Source organism: Stomoxys calcitrans, chromosome 1 (assembly GCF_963082655.1).
Source record: "Stomoxys calcitrans chromosome 1, idStoCalc2.1, whole genome shotgun sequence".
NCBI lineage: Eukaryota > Metazoa > Arthropoda > Insecta > Diptera > Muscidae > Stomoxys > Stomoxys calcitrans.
In genome coordinates, this window is record NC_081552.1 from 252,868,401 (window position 1) to 252,884,557 (window position 16,157).

Below are 16,157 nucleotides of genomic sequence, written 5' to 3' on the forward strand. Positions count from 1 at the left end.
CGCACTTCGGCACGCCGTTCGGACTCGGCTATAAAAAGAGGCCCCTTATCATTGAGCTTAAACTTGAATCGAACTGCATTACTTGATATGTGAGAAGTTTGCCCCTGTTCCTTAATGGAATGTTCATGGGCAAATTTGCATTTGCATCTTAATGTTAATGGGGCCTATACACCTTTTGTTTTCGGCAAGTGACTCTACCTCCTATTGGTGTATCCTGGAATCTAAGGCAGTGGACTAAAGGCTTAAGCATTGTCTTAAGGGTGGTACCATATTCGCTTTTAGCGAAATTTTTTCATTATTACTATTTTTAGATAAAAGATTTTAACTTTTGACAACATTTTCATAAAAGTATTTTGTTACCATTGAGATTTTTGTAGTGTTTCAAAAAAGTAACCGTGAAAAACGAGTTCTTAGGGGGATTCTTCGTCATAACGATTGTAGATAGATACATCGATAGCTATTGGGTTGCCCAAAAAGTAATTGCGGATTTTTTAAAAGAAAGTAAATGCATTTTTAATAAAACTTAGAATGAACTTTAATCAAATATACTTTTTTTACACTTTTTTCTAAAGCAAGCTAAAAGTAACAGCTTATATCAGACAGCAGAAAGAATGCAATTACAGAGTCACAAGCTGTAAAAAAATTTGTCAACGCCGACTATATGAAAAATCCGCAATTACTTTTTGGGCAACCCAATATAATGGGTGAATGGGAGGCTGCAGCGGCTTGTGCCGCCTCTATTTATAAATCAATTAACATAAATATAAATCGTTGAAAATCGCTTTAAAAGAGAACAACAACGGTTAGACTTAGTGGTATCTCTCTTCCAAGCGCGTACCTAGTTTGTATTTTAAATTTCAGTTAAATTTGAGGTTACAAATGTCAAAATGATCTTTTAGTAACAAGCCAAATGGCATCATATGCAGCGGATGGATGGATGAATGGTTTCAATTATCAATTTTGCTGAATGACAAACGAGTTGGCTTTGGCAAACATCGGCATGGATGACCCCCATGTCAAATGACTGGGTGGATAGTGGTTGTGGTGCTGTGGGGCCAATTTTATTGCTTTTGCTTTTATTGTATCAGTAGTAGTAGTAGTATGTAGTTGTTGCCACAAGAATGAACAGCACGCTGATCATGTTGAACATCTTCTTCGGAATTCACTAGAGCATTAACTACTGGCTGCGGCTGCTGTTGTTGCTTGCTTGTTGGGTCGCTCTCACTGGTAGCTCGGTCGGTCGGTTGGTCGTTTTGTTTACTTGTTGACTAAACTTCCGCTCTTTGGTGATAAGAGGATACTACTAAGGACTGGGTTTTTGTACTTGCTGTTGTTGTCGCCATGTCGGCGCTTGTGTGTTTATGACATTAATTTTAAGACTATTCGCAAACAACTGAGTGTACATACGTTAGGAATAGGTTTTCGTTTTTTTTTTTTTACTAATTTTCTAAAACTGGATTTGCGAATGCCGACAAACCGGATTTTTCCGGTGAAGAAAGAAATGTGGGTACAAACAAGGGTAACTGATAGGAAATTATTATTTTTGGTTATTGCTTCTGGCTATTTTTCAAAAAAAAAACCTGAAAAAAAAAGAAACAACAACAAGATGTGCCCATGTGTGTTGTCTGTTGTATCTTCCGTTTAAGACATGGTGCTGCAGGGGTGAGACGTCAAAATTGTTTTGTGTACTAAAATTAAAAATGTTTGGAATTCAGAGGCAACGAAGGCATCAACCAGCCGCTATCCGAACAGGCAAACGACGAAGCACTAGCAACAACAACGTATGAATAAACCCAAAAAAGAAATAAATAATTAACACAATACGCCCACTTATTGACGTCATATCCGGCACTCAAAATCAAATAAAAAAAAATAGTATACTCATTCATCCACACACACACACACCCATTTATATAGGCATAGATACAAACACCCATGCAGATACTTAAATGCAGACATACATCATACATACATACATATGTCTACACACACTTTGAATGAATGGCAAGTTTCTCAAGAGCATTTCTATTTCATTTGAAATGGCCAACAAAACAACCTACAGTGTGCCCCACACTTACTTATGTGAACATACATACATACACGTGTATGTCTGTTTGTATGAGGGTTTGTACATTCATACACACAGGCATACTACATTCATATGTTATAATATACGAGCCATTTGTGTATTATCTATGGTGGAGCCTACATACTTTCATACGAAGTGAAGAAAAACAAACAGCAACAACAACAACACTAGAAGAACGATCTCTATGTAGAAAAAAGAGTGAGTGAGTGAGCGCACACACAAACACTAGGTTCGTTCAAACATACAGTTTGTAAACACCTGCAGCAAGCAACGGCAACGGTCACGTTAACAGCTGCCTCCTTTTCTTCTTATTTGCCCCATTCAATAGACAATCGCCAGAAAAACGTCATTTTCTAGAACAAGATTTGTGTGTGTGTGTTTTTTTTTTATTTAATTGTTTTTTCTTAAATGGGATTTATGTGGAGGACTACAACAATCAATTGGAGCGAGCAAACAGCACACAAATGGCCCATAGCTAAGTCCGGCCGGATGGCCGGCATTAGGCATGCATTTTTGTTATGAAGAAAAATCCATGATTATGAATGTAATTGTTATCGGAAATGTATCGACGTTGTTTTTAAGATCTTCTAAGCAGTTCAGTGTTTTCCAAGTGATATTAGAGCAATGACCTGTTTTTATAAACGATGTGAAGGATCCAACGAAAAGTAAAACAAATTATCCAACACATGTCATATAATTTGTGTTGTGCGTGAGTACCCCCCGGTAACGGCGGTTTCCTTCCCAATGCAAAGCTATCGAATAAAACACAAATAATTAATAGTTGTGTTTTATTTTGGAACACAAAGTGCAGTGCAATGAAATTTAAATGAAAATTACAACAAAGTTCTCGATAAATTACCAGTCTAAGCTTTTGTAGAACATCTGTCGTCAAGATTGTGATGTGTTTTATCATAAGTAAGTGTGGCCACCCGCAGAAATCCTCTATTGGGAATGGCAAAACAAAATTAAAAGCAATTATTATTAAAAAATAAAATGGGAGCGGCAAGTGATAGTATGTATAGGGCATGTGGGGAAGATGATGAGACTTTGAGCATTTCCTAAGTCATTGTCCGGCTTCGCGGACAAAAAACACCGGTGCTTACACAGATAGAAAAATGGCGATGGTTTGCCAATACCACCTGGTATTATTTTGTTCGCGTCATTGGCAAAGATTTTTAATAACATTTGGTATCAACTCAATACCAGGCAAAGGAGGCTATTAAGAATTAACGGCGACACATGAATTGAATTCTAGTCATAGCGCCAGAAGTGTAGTTTTCCTCCAGCATTATGCCGACGTTTTTTTTATATGAAGTTTGACAGCATTCTGCCTGAAAAACTGAACAGAATACTCAGCTTTAGGTGCATGTCCATATTGACATTGCGTGAACAAATCTTAATACAATTTATTTGACTTTTATGCCCACACATGTTTAGCAAATTTTATTTATAAATTTTACAATTATTTTCATTTTTTCCTCGAGTTGTTTTGGCAGGTTGGCAGTGCAGACTTGTACTGGAAACTTTTTGGCGTCTTATTTTTGTTCTTCACGGCTTTCTATACGGCACTAAAACAAAACACAGCACATATTTGTACAATTAATTGAACTACAAATTTGATTTGGACTTTATTCTGGCATGCACCACATAAAGGTGGTGCCAGACGACAGGTACACAGAAAAATTGTTTTCATTTAAAAATTTAATTGAAAATCTTTTAAATTAAAAAATTAATTGAATCCGGATTTTTTCAATTACGATCGTGACTGAGATTTAGGAAATTTTCAATTAAAAAATTAATTGATTCAATCATTTTTTAATTATTTTTCAAAAATTAATTGATTCAATCGGTCCTTATTTGCGACTGAGCTTTTTTTCAATTACGATTCTGATTGAAATGTTTGAATTTAAATAATTCAGTAATTTTTTTAATTGAATCTCAAAATTGTATCTTTTTCAATTAACAAATAACGGCCTAGAACACCAAAATTTTTTTTATTTTTGTCATTCAATTCGTTCGCCAAATCATTGAAAACAGCTGATTTTATAAAGAGTTTTCATTGAATTGGCGAACGAATCGTGTGACAAAAATGGAAAAATTATAGTGTTCTAGCCAATAAGTTCTTTCAAGTCTCTTTTAATTGAATTGAAAACTTTTTTTGGACCCAATAACACTGTTTTGATCGTCCATTTTTGAAAAAGTCTAAGCGCTCGAAATTTTGATAAATATATATATAGTCTTTAGACTACCCTTTTAAATTTCTAGACGCAATTCTAACCTTATTTAAAAGTACGTTTACATTGGCCGCTAAGTCTGGATTTATGGCCCTTTCGAGATTTAAGTACTAAATTCTGTGCTTTTTTGCAGGTTTTGTCATACAAAAATCAATCCCATTTCATGGCTGTTTAATCGATAAAAGTACCAAAATATGCAACTGTTTTGAAGAATTGTGTATGGATGTTTGTGACATGCACTTTCATGTACGCTTGTGTATGTCACTTAAATCCCCAAAAACGCAATGCAAACGGACAGGATTTGTTTTTGGATTTAGTTAAATCCAGATCATAAAAATTTCAATGTAAACGTGCTGTAAGATCAAAATATGCATATTAATGGGATATTCTAGCTAAATGTTTGTTGGGGTTATCTCCCCAATGCATGTGATTCAAATAGTTACTATAACAAAAATGTATTAATTACTGTTATATCTTGTTTACACTTGGAGCAAATCTAGATTTGTGACGAGATTCGGAAATCACGTGTTTTGCAACGAGGTTCGTATGCTGGCTTAAGTTCGGCTTTGGGCGATTCCTTTCTTCCAGGTGACAAGTCCGGAACGGTTTGGGGTTCAACTGGTAGTAGTCTTTTAAGGCTACGAATTCTGACCGGAGATTTTAATCTGGTACCACGGGTGTCAGGAGCCCCTGGAACTTCGTTTCCAGCCTGGCAATGATATGGCCCCAATGGGGAGCAACGTGGGAGCTGTGGTTTGTACCTAAATCGCAGGTAAAGCATAAGCTCGGCGTGGGGTTGCGTTTGCAACCGGATGCCGTAACCCATTGATCAGAAGGAGTTTTAGGTAGTGCTCCGCTCCCAACCAAGGAGGTGAACGCATCCAAATACGTGTGATCAAATTTGTACTCATGTGTGGATTACCACATTTGGGGGTGTTGGTAGACGCAATGTATTCATTCTTGGGCACGTTTTTGACGTGATGGCAGGCATCTGTATTGATATTGTATCGATATTATTAAAACAATCGAATGATGCGATTGTCAATAGTTTGCCAGCTCTAGTGAAGACTCATTATGAATGTTTTATACATCGCCTGAAACATGTATAACCAGAATTCACTTACCACATTTTTTTTTAATTTCTGATAGTTCTCCTCACTTAGCATGACAATTTTCTCAATTCTTTCTTTTAAATTTTTGTTGACATTTTCTTCTTTTTGCGGCATTTTTAATCGGCACATTTTTGCTTTCTTAATGTGAAAAGGTCCCATTTACCTTTTCACTTTGCTTTTCAGTAAGGTTTGGTATTCTGTTCAGCTTACGGAATAGCCGCTTTTTAATTTCTTCACGAGCAAAGTTTGACAGTAATTAAATGTTTTTGTTTCTTTTTTCTCGCACTAATTGTTTTATATTATGTTTTTCGCAAATAATTAAACAGATAGAAAAAAATTACCCGGGCAATGGTACCCATAATGGTTTCAAGGGTTGCCAATATATATTTTGTTTGCATTTTTCTCACTGTAAACAGAGTACTGCCTTTTTCATCTATTTTTCTCCAGCGTTTTTTATGTAAGCCGGTGTCGCTTTTGAGTATCTGCATGGTCTTCGGGCATTATTCAAGACTTGAATGTTTCTATCAACAAACTATGTGCGAAAAAGACAACTAGTCGCCAATTGAATACCTAAAAACTAGTAGGGAATCCAAGATTCACTAATAGAAGGTTAGATCACTTGCGAACATCATTAAGGATGTCAAATCTGCCGATGGGAAATGTCATCAAATAGGAGAAAACGTAAACAAGGAATGAATGTAAAAAGAGAATAAGAGAATAAGTTGACCCTCAATGCCAAGTGCTGCCAAAAATTAAAAGAATTGTAAGTCGGGTTAAGCTTATTCAGTGAATCCTGTAGGGAATCTAAAGAAACGTGCACAGAGTTCCCTTGTTGGCTATAATTTCGAAGAAAAAATCAGTTCAACAGGTTGACGTCGTCTGTTATACACGTATTCTCAGCAAATTGCCTTATAGGCCCCCAGCGGGGAATATTGGCGTCAAATAGATGCGGAGATTTAGCATAAATTATCAGATGATTTGAAATGAGAAAAATAAAATCAACACGGTGTACAAAAATAAATATGCAAATCATCAACAAATGAAGACAGAAGAAAACAACGATTCTCTTTGGTTGCGCCTCAACTTGGTTTTTTTTTTTGGAAAAATTTTAATAATTAATAATTATTAATATTAGTATATGTCATTGTTGTTGGTGGTAAGGCAGCCCAGTCACTGCCGCAGCCGCATTTGTGGCTAAAGTTTACACAAATAATCATAGGGCAGACAAATGAGTCTGGTATGACAAAGAAAGACAAAGAAACGAAAAACCAAAAGCGAGTTACTGGCGCCACCGATTGAAGAGAGATCATCTAAGAAGCAAAACTCTGCTGGTGATATCGTAAATATCGTTACTGTCTTTATGTTCGTTCTTCCTCTACCTGTTTCTCTCACTTTAATATTAAATAGTTTTCATGGCATAACAACAGCAGCAGCAGCTTTGGTCTCCACTCTATATATACATATGTACATACTCGTACATATATAAATTTAAGATTGACTGACTATGTAGATATATGATGTCTGGCAATCATTCTTACGATGAAAACTAATGCTTGTTTCTTTATCTCTGGATTCTTTTTTGCAGAAAGCAATCGCTTTGTGGAATACGCTGAGAATAGATTCGATAGCTGCACTCACTGAGTATTGAGAAGCCAGAAGAGGACTTGCGCCAAGCACAGATAGCAAAGGAGAAAGCATAGCCGGCATTGGCCACGTTGTAACAAAGTCAAGCAGTGGTTTACTGCGGAGAGGATGAGGGAAACTGATGGTCCCCGGCAAAAGTATCGAGGGGATTGAGGTCTTAATACAGAGTAGTTGAACGCTACATGGATCGCAGAAATGGCGGCGATCCCTTGGCGCCTCCTCGGCCCCCTAAACTGTTACCAAAAATCCATCGTCCCCGAGCTCCTGAGCCAGAGATGATGAACACGACAATAACAACACCAACAGCAGTAGGATCAGTAAATCAAACGGCAACGGCTACGACGACGACGACGACTACACCAATTGGAGCATACTCAACCTCATCAGCAGCACCAGGGAGAGCAACGGAAGTTATCCACACACCTCAATGTACAAATCAAACGGATTTAAGTAGGAATAATAACTTGAATCAAGCACCACAGCAACATCAAATTAGTATTAACAAAACGTCGCCAACAACAGCAACGGCGACAGCTATCGCAACAATTCCCATATCATCATCGCCATCTTCCATATCCATATCATCGACAACGGCGCCACCACCACCCCCATCCTCTACTTCCGGTGGCAGTGGCTTAGTGGTGTTTAACAACAACATTCGTTACAATCGGGTTAGTTGCAACAACAATCATATCGGCAACATAGATGTTATCACCCAACCACCAGGTGGGGCCATATCGGACGATTATCAAATTCATCATCTAACCTATCTACCCCAAAGACCCGGCAATTTAAGTCGCAACGGTAGTCAAATTAGTACCACCTCCTCATCCACATCGACAACGTCCGCTTCGTCATCGGCTTCGGCGAATGCAATAACTGTTGCGAATAGCTTTACACGGCGCCGGCCTCCCCCGTCAACGCCTACTTTGGGAGCTGCAGTACCGCTACTAACAATTAGTGGCAGCAGCAGCAGCAACAACAATAACAGTTTCCTTAATCATTTCCATAATCCGGAGCTGGTGCCATCATCCACCGTCACACTGGCGCAACCGAGACCCGAGTCCGAACGGCTCGGCAATGAGTATGTGGACACACCGTTGCGTACGGCGCAACAGCTGCAGAATGCAACGCGTATTCAACATCCCGCTGGCGAGCATGACAATGGTCAAACTACAACGCATCACCTGCTGTTGTTGCCTCAGCGCGAGTTGCGTCAACTACAACAACTGCACCATCAACACCCCCAACGACTTGCATCAGCTGCTGGCTCAGCGAATGCAACACTGGGCGGCGTCGATGGCACCGATGGTATACTACATTCGCAACAAAACCACCACCACCACCACCACCTTCATCACGCCAAGGGGTCGCCGTGTACGCAGGCTACGCCGCAGGTGACGGGAAAATTGTCGCCGTCACCGGACACACGGGGATTCGCTTCATCGGGCCTTATCCAGCCAATCAGTAATCAGCCTATCACCAAACAACCCGCCTTGTCACACAATGTCAACAATTCCTGTAAGTTTGCAAAGGAATTGCCCGCACTAGATGAACTGCTTGATATTCATAACATCGCAACTGGTATTCCAACATCGCAGGGCATGATATCGGCGGTCAATGGTGCCAGTCCTCTCACCGGCTCCATTGTCATTGGCAACAGCGATGCGCCGTCATCACTGAATCCAATAACTTGCCCGAGTTGCGATCGCTGTCGCTGTGAACAATGCCAGAGTCCCCGCCCTCTACCGCAGACATGGGTATGCAATAAGACCTGTCTCTGCAGCGCCGAATCCATCATAGACTACGCATCATGCCTATGTTGCGCTAAGGCCCTCTTCTATCACTGTGCCCGGGACAATGACCTCGATTGTGATGATGGCTCGGGCACACCCTGCGTTGACAACCCCTGCTCCTGTGGACCCTACAAGCGAACGCAGCGATGGGGCTGGCTCGGTGCGCTGTCCATAGTGTTGCCCTGTCTTTGGTGTTATTGGCCGATGCGCGCCTGTGTAGCCGCTTGTGAAAAGTGTTATGGGCGTTTTGCGCGACGCGGCTGTCGCTGCCAACAGATCGGCTCTACGTCAAGCATGTTTCCCATAACATCGATTGGCAGCAATGGTACTAATATTATGGCTTTAAATAATGGCGGCGGCATGCCGGCGAATACAGGGAACACAGCGAAATCAGTGGCAGGCCATTACCCACACCATCATCACCACAATGAATGCAACAGTGCGGCGAGTAGGATACTGCGAAAGGGAGATCTAACGCCCGAAAAAAGATTACTTGATTCCAGTCCAGAGTATTAGTGAATATTATTCCAGCTAAGCAAAGCAGCAGCACCACCACCCCACGGCATGGCACGGCACGGCCAGAGAAGAACAAGCACATAAGCACTTGACCGGAAATGACTGCTATACGCGAATGTAGTTAAAACCGTTAGGTGCTTAAACACACAAAGATGTATTCTCTCAGCCAGTTAGTCAGTCAGTCGGTCAGTTAGTCGGCAACGCAACACAATGCCAAACGGAAACCACAGATATTTCCAACACATGGAACTATAGCTACTGTGTTTTACTACGATATGACGATAGTGGTGCAGGGTTTTTTTTTTTGTTTTTTAAATGTGGAACCAAGAACAAATATCGAAGCATTTATGATGTAAATATGTACATGTATAATTCTATATATATATATATATATACTAAAAAAAAGAAAGAACATACTATATATATATATACATTTAAAGACAAAACAACCAAACTAACTAAACTGTATTTAGATAAAATCTCACGCACGTAATCAACTACACCACAACAAGTCGAAGAAGAGAAAACTATTTAAAATAAAATCGCAAGTCCTTTTTGATAATTATTATTTTAAAAATAATAATGAAACCAGAAAAAAACATAATAAAAAGCATACAATTCATTAAATTAAAAACAAACACATGCATTAAAATTCAATTCAAGAAAACAAAAAAACAATCCAGGGAAAGGCCAACGAACGTCTGTAAAATGGAGATCTACAAGATCCTCTTTTGCCTAGGCGGTCATGCATCATCATACATCCATCTAATAAGGCCTTTCTAATTCCTCTTTAGCTGTTATACAACAACAAATTCGCACCTACCATTATCAGACATTGAAGAACAAAGTATGGTTGTTGGCTCGAATCTATGGCAAAAACAAAGACTACCCACCATTGAACTGAAAGCACTCGAATGTTTTTTTTAAATCGAATATTTTCAATATTTCTATGTTTAAAGTTATGTCAAAAAACACAAATTTTTTAAGAGAAGCTGAATTTCGGCCTGCATATCTTGGTCGAAAATAATAACCATATTTAAAAAAAAAACTTTTTTATGTAGGTATCATTTTACGATCATCAATGGGTTACATTACAACGTTATATCCAAGGAACATTAAACAGGTAGTCAGGGTACATCTATTTCGGATAACGTGAAGTTACATACCTTGCGTGACACCAATGCGTACTTATGCATGTATGTCAAAAAATATATTAAAATAGGTTGCTTTTATTTTTATTGTGTGAGTTACACAACGACAGCACGCACGCATCTGACGGAATAAGTTAACCAACTCTCAACTTTGAACGCGTTTCAGGTCGCTAAACATATGATTTCAAAAATTGTTTTGCAGTCCGTAAATTAGAGAAATTCTTTGGTGATTTTAACAATAAACCATTTCCATTGAAATGAACTTTAAAAATGACATTAATAAGTAGATTTTTAGAAATTCGTTTGAAGCTAAGGCACAACCTAAAGAACGCATGTGGGCGCATCTGATTGCTTAACCATGCATAAGTACTTCACGTGGTATGTAACTCCACCATTTAAGCTCAGTAGCCAGCCTCAAAATTCGATGTCCAACAAACACAACCATGATAGTCCCATGCCGTAGTTCTAAATGTCATATTTATCTGTGATGTTATTGATCTACATTTCATGCTTTATCTATGAAAAATTTTCTACTTCAGTGTTTTTCAAAAGTGAAACACTTATTCTTACAGCTGTTGTTTTGGAAATTCGAGATAATAGGAAAAGGTTTGGAGTTATCTGTGGATACTTTTTTGAGCGCTACAAACCTTGTCTTTCCTAGGAGATTTTAGCATACACTTAACAAGGTAATGTCAACAGTCAAGAGACACTAGCAAAAAGTAGCGGAAAGCCATCAGCTGACTTATAGGTGTTGTTAATCCTGTTTCTCCATTGTCTCAAAACCTACGTCACTTTAGTTGTTCCATCAATTGTTTACACTGGATTTCAAAATTCTAATTATAAATGAAAACTATTATTACTATCCGCCAGAAAATTACAAAAGCGGTGCGAATATAAAACAAAGTAGTGTCTACAATTTGAATTGTTGTAAAAAGTAGCATACAAACGGGTCTTCACATGAAAAATGGTCATGGAGACCTTTCCACCATTTCTTTTAGGCAATTTGAGAAACTGATTATGGCAAGTCAATGACAAGACACTTCCTCAGTGTTGTATTGTTGTTTTGTTTTTAGAGAATCCTGTAAGACTGATTTCTTTTTTAAGCCTAGTACTAAGATAGTTTTTATGTCAAAATGCGCTTAAAAAAAAGTGTGAAGAAAGACAAAACGAAAACATTCTGCAGCAGCTGTACTGAGTTCTTTTACCAATGCGTCTGCAACATGTTGCTGCATTATATATTATAGTGCAGTGGGTATACATCTATTGTGAATGGCAAGGTATAGTTTAAACCAATTGTTTATAAAATTTTGTGCACAACCCTTAACAAAGCTGTTTTGTAATTTTTACTAATAAATATTTCTAAATTTTTCTCGAATTGTTTTGAAAGTTTGCTAAAAATGGCATTACCACTTCATGTCTACAACTAAAACAAGGCTATTATAACAATCAGCTGAGCAATAGTTGTCACAATAGTAGTAGTCAGCATTGCCATGTTTAACTGTAGCCAGTCGTTTTACTTGCAACCATTTTAATGAAATCGTATGAATATGGTGCTCTATTGTAAAATCTCTCTTTGATGGAGGTGAATTGTAGTGTTACCTTTGAACAAAGTAAACGGCCAACCAAAGTGACCGTGCACTTTGGTGAACAACGTTGCCAAACACTATTATTGTGACTTTACATAGTTATCTAGCATTGAGCTGAAACTTGAATCGGGCAGCACTTATTGACATGTGAGAAGTTTTCCTGCCGCATTATAATGTTTTGGGAATATTTGCATCGAATGCACATGCTGTGTTCCTTACTTCAGCTATTCCAGTGCAAAATTGTATTGGATAGTCCCAGTTGTACACCGAGGCGGCAGCCATTGCCGATGAAGGACGCCATCGGGTCAATGTACTGGATAGTTATCGATATCATGCGATAAAAGATAAAAATAACCGATAAATCGTGATTTGTACTTTACAAAATTAAACACGGTAAGATTAATTCACAGTTATTCTATGGAAGGGTGTAAAAGGAATATCGATTATTACAAGTAGCGTGCAATGTGTATGTAGTTTTATAAGAATGTCAAAACGGCAAAAGCTATAAAATGCTAGGGTAAAGTACTTGTTTTCACAAGCTATCAATAGTTTTGAGAATACTGGAAACCTATATAGCATTTATAACTTCCATTGAATGTTAGCAGAAAAGGCTTTATAGGATATTTGCTGCAGATAAGTAGATTTGCTCACATTGAATGCCTGCGCAAGAATTTCAGAAAAATTTTTTAGCGGGCGTTCTCTATACTTTTACGACATTTGTGAGGTATTCGGCCTTGTACAACTCCTCTGCGAAGAGGTGTCGCTAAGCGGCTCGACATTCGGACGTGGCTATAAAAAGGAGGTCCCTTACTTATTGAGCTAAAACTTGAATTGCTCAGCACACATTGGCATGAGAGCTTTGTACATTGTTCTTTAATGGATAGTTTGCATTATCGATTAGTCGATAATGTTGGGAATACAAAAGTTAGCTTAATTAAAATTAAGAATGCCTGTATTTTTAAATGCAAGGTTTTATTTCATATTTGCTTGTACAGAATTTATCGTTATGATGATCATCACATTAGCCATTTTCAGAGCAAACTCATTGGCACTATCGACCATAGGCCGTGTTTGGTTTAGTACATTGCAGCAATACTACTTTGGTATTGGAAAATTGGTCAGTTATGTCACTTAGGGTTGGTATTCTGTTCTGCTTTCGGAATAGTCGGTGACATTTTTAATTGTTTCACGAGCGAAATTTGACAATAATCATTTGTCTTTGTTTCCACACCAAAATACGTTTTTATTCCCTCCACCATAGGATAGGGGTATACTAATTTCGCCATTCTATTTGTAACACCTCGAAATATGCGTCTAAGACCCCATAAGGTATATATATTCTTGGTCGTCATGTCATTTTAAGTCGATCTGTCTGCCCAAAGCAAGCTAACTTTCGAAGGAGTAAAGCTAGCCGCATGAAATTTTGCACAAATACTTTTTAGTAGTGTTTAGTAGTTCATGTTTTGATATAGCTGCCATATAAACCAATCTTGGGTCTTGACTTCTTGAGCCTCTAGAGGGCGCAATTTTCATCCGATTTGGCTGAAATTTTGCACGTGGTGTTTTGGTATCACTTCCAATAACTGTGCTTAGTATGGTTCACATAGATTTATAACCTGATATAGCCGCCACATAAACCGATTATGGGTCTTGATTTCTTCAGCTTTTAGAGGGAGCAATTCTCATCCGATTTGACAGCAAGTTTGCATGAGGTGTTTTGTTATGACTTTCAATAATTGTGCTAAGTATGACGCAAATTGGTACATAACCTGATATAGCTGCCCTATAAACCGATCTTGGATTTTGACTTCTTGAGCCGCTGGAGGGCGCAATTCTCTTCCGATTTGGCTGAAATTTTGCATGAGGTGTTATGTTATGACTTTCAATAACTGTGCTAAGTATGACGCAAATTGGTACATTACCTGATATAACTGCCTTATAAACTGATCTGGGGTCTTGACATCTGAAGCCTCTAGAGGGCGCAATTATCATCCGATTTGGCAGAAATTTTGTACAACGGCTTCTCTCATGACTTTCAACATATGTTTCCAATGTGGTCTGAATCGATCTATAGCTTGATACAGCTCCCATTTAAACCGATCTTCCGATTTTGCTTCTTAAGCCCCTACACAAGGCGCAATTCTTATCCGAATGGACTGAAATATTACACAATGACTTCTATAATGTTCAGCATTCAATTCATTTATGGTTCGAATCGGACTATAACTTGATATTGCTCCAATAGCATAAAGAGATAAAAGAGATACCGCCCAAAGAACTCGACAATTGCGATCCATGGCGGAGGGTATATACAATAAGATTCGGCCCGGCCGAACTTAGCACGCTCTTACTTGTTTTTATCTGCAGTTTTTGTGCAAATAAATACAATAAGAAAAAGAAAAACGAACCCTTAAAACTAATAACATACAAAAGTATGATATATGCAATGGTAGCTATGACGGTTTCAAACGTTGGCAATATAATTGTTGTTTACTCTGCCATTCATTATAAGCAGAGGACTACTTTTTCGCCTGTTTTTCTTCATCGTTGTTCTTTCGTGTGAAAGCTAAACAGAATACCCTCTTTCAGCGAAGACAAAAAGTGGAAAGACTCCATGAACATTGAGGTTATCGAAATATGCCGATGGAAAATAATACAAAAAAGAAAAGAAACTTAAACAAAAAAACAACGAATTTAAAGAAAGAGCAGAAGCAAAATTCCAAAATTGTAGGTCAACTGATCGCTTTCCACCATCTTATCTAGTGGATCATGAAAAGTAGCTGCTGTGTTTTATTTTAGTATTATGCAGTTCATGTCAAATATTCTGGATAGAATTTCCGTGCAAAGTTCTACAAAATAGTTATCGGTATAATACGATAACCGAATATAATAAGCGATTAATCGTGATAAAAAACTTCCATAACTTGTACATAACTGAGATCACCATGATCAATATGATCCTTTGAAATTGCAAATTTGATGATTCGATGCCAATCGCCACAACTTTGGGTCTCCTTTCATCAAAATACAACAAAAATTGAGGACAAAACTACCTTTGCAAAGCAAAATGAAAATAGTAAAATAACACTTCATATCCACACTCACACACACACACACTTGGAAATAAATTCAATACAAATAAATTCACTTTGAAATTAAAGTAAAGGAAGAATTATAAAAAGTTATAAAACAAGAAATAAAGAAACACGTGAACACCTATTATAATATACCTATATGTATGTGCATATTATATGTGTGTACTACGTATATAGTATGTATATGTATGTATACATATAACTATTTAGATACATATGTGCGTGTGTATGTAGTTTATGGATACTTACAATAGCAATACACACACATACATATGTACATTGAAAAAAAAGAAATATATATATATATATATATACATATATATATATATATATATATATATATATATATATATATATATATATATATATATATATATATATATATATATATATATATATATATATATATATATATATTCAGATTCAGCATAAACAAAATAAATGAATAACCAAAGACTGCAAACAGATAATTACTAATAATTAGAAATGTTATTTAAACTATTAAAAATAAACAAACAAACAAAAGAAGTAAAACAAAATAAAATGAGAAAATATGTAAAGAAATAAAATCACTCAAACAAACCCACACACACACGCATACAGAATCACTAGAACTACTACTGTCGTCAATCAGCCAAACAACAACATTCACGTTCTAAGAGTATCAAAAAAAATTGAAAAAAAACAATTTAACAATTTCTTTCTTTGAAAACTGTCTAATATACAAAAAAAAAACCGAATGGGCATTAGTAACAGATATGTACAACAGATATATGACACTTAAATAACATTAGTACGACAGACATCTATCAACTAGATTTCCGTAAAATTAAAATTTCTTTTATTTCATTTGATTTTTTTTGTTTTCTTTTGAGTTACTGTGTTTTTTTTTTGTTTTTTTTTTATAAACATTGTTCAATATCTAAGTCAAGTT

At 37.1% G+C, this 16,157-nt stretch overlaps 1 protein-coding gene across 8 annotated transcripts in view; it reads left to right on the forward strand.

Annotated features, from left to right (window-relative positions):
* LOC106089520 (protein sprouty) overlaps positions 1-15,526 on the forward strand; it is a 91,245-nt gene extending 75,719 nt beyond the window's left edge. For 7 of the 8 annotated variants that reach the window (XM_059361158.1, XM_059361154.1, XM_059361157.1 and 4 more), the window contains one exon: positions 7,021-15,526. In XM_059361158.1, the coding sequence (XP_059217141.1) occupies positions 7,262-9,391 (2,130 nt within the window). In that variant the 5' untranslated portion in view covers positions 7,021-7,261 and the 3' untranslated portion in view covers positions 9,392-15,526. Of the gene's footprint in view, positions 1-2,758; positions 3,005-7,020 lie in introns of those variants that run through there. The other variant, XM_013255369.2, reaches the window with a different exon arrangement.
* Positions 15,527-16,157: the final 631 nt, after the last annotated feature.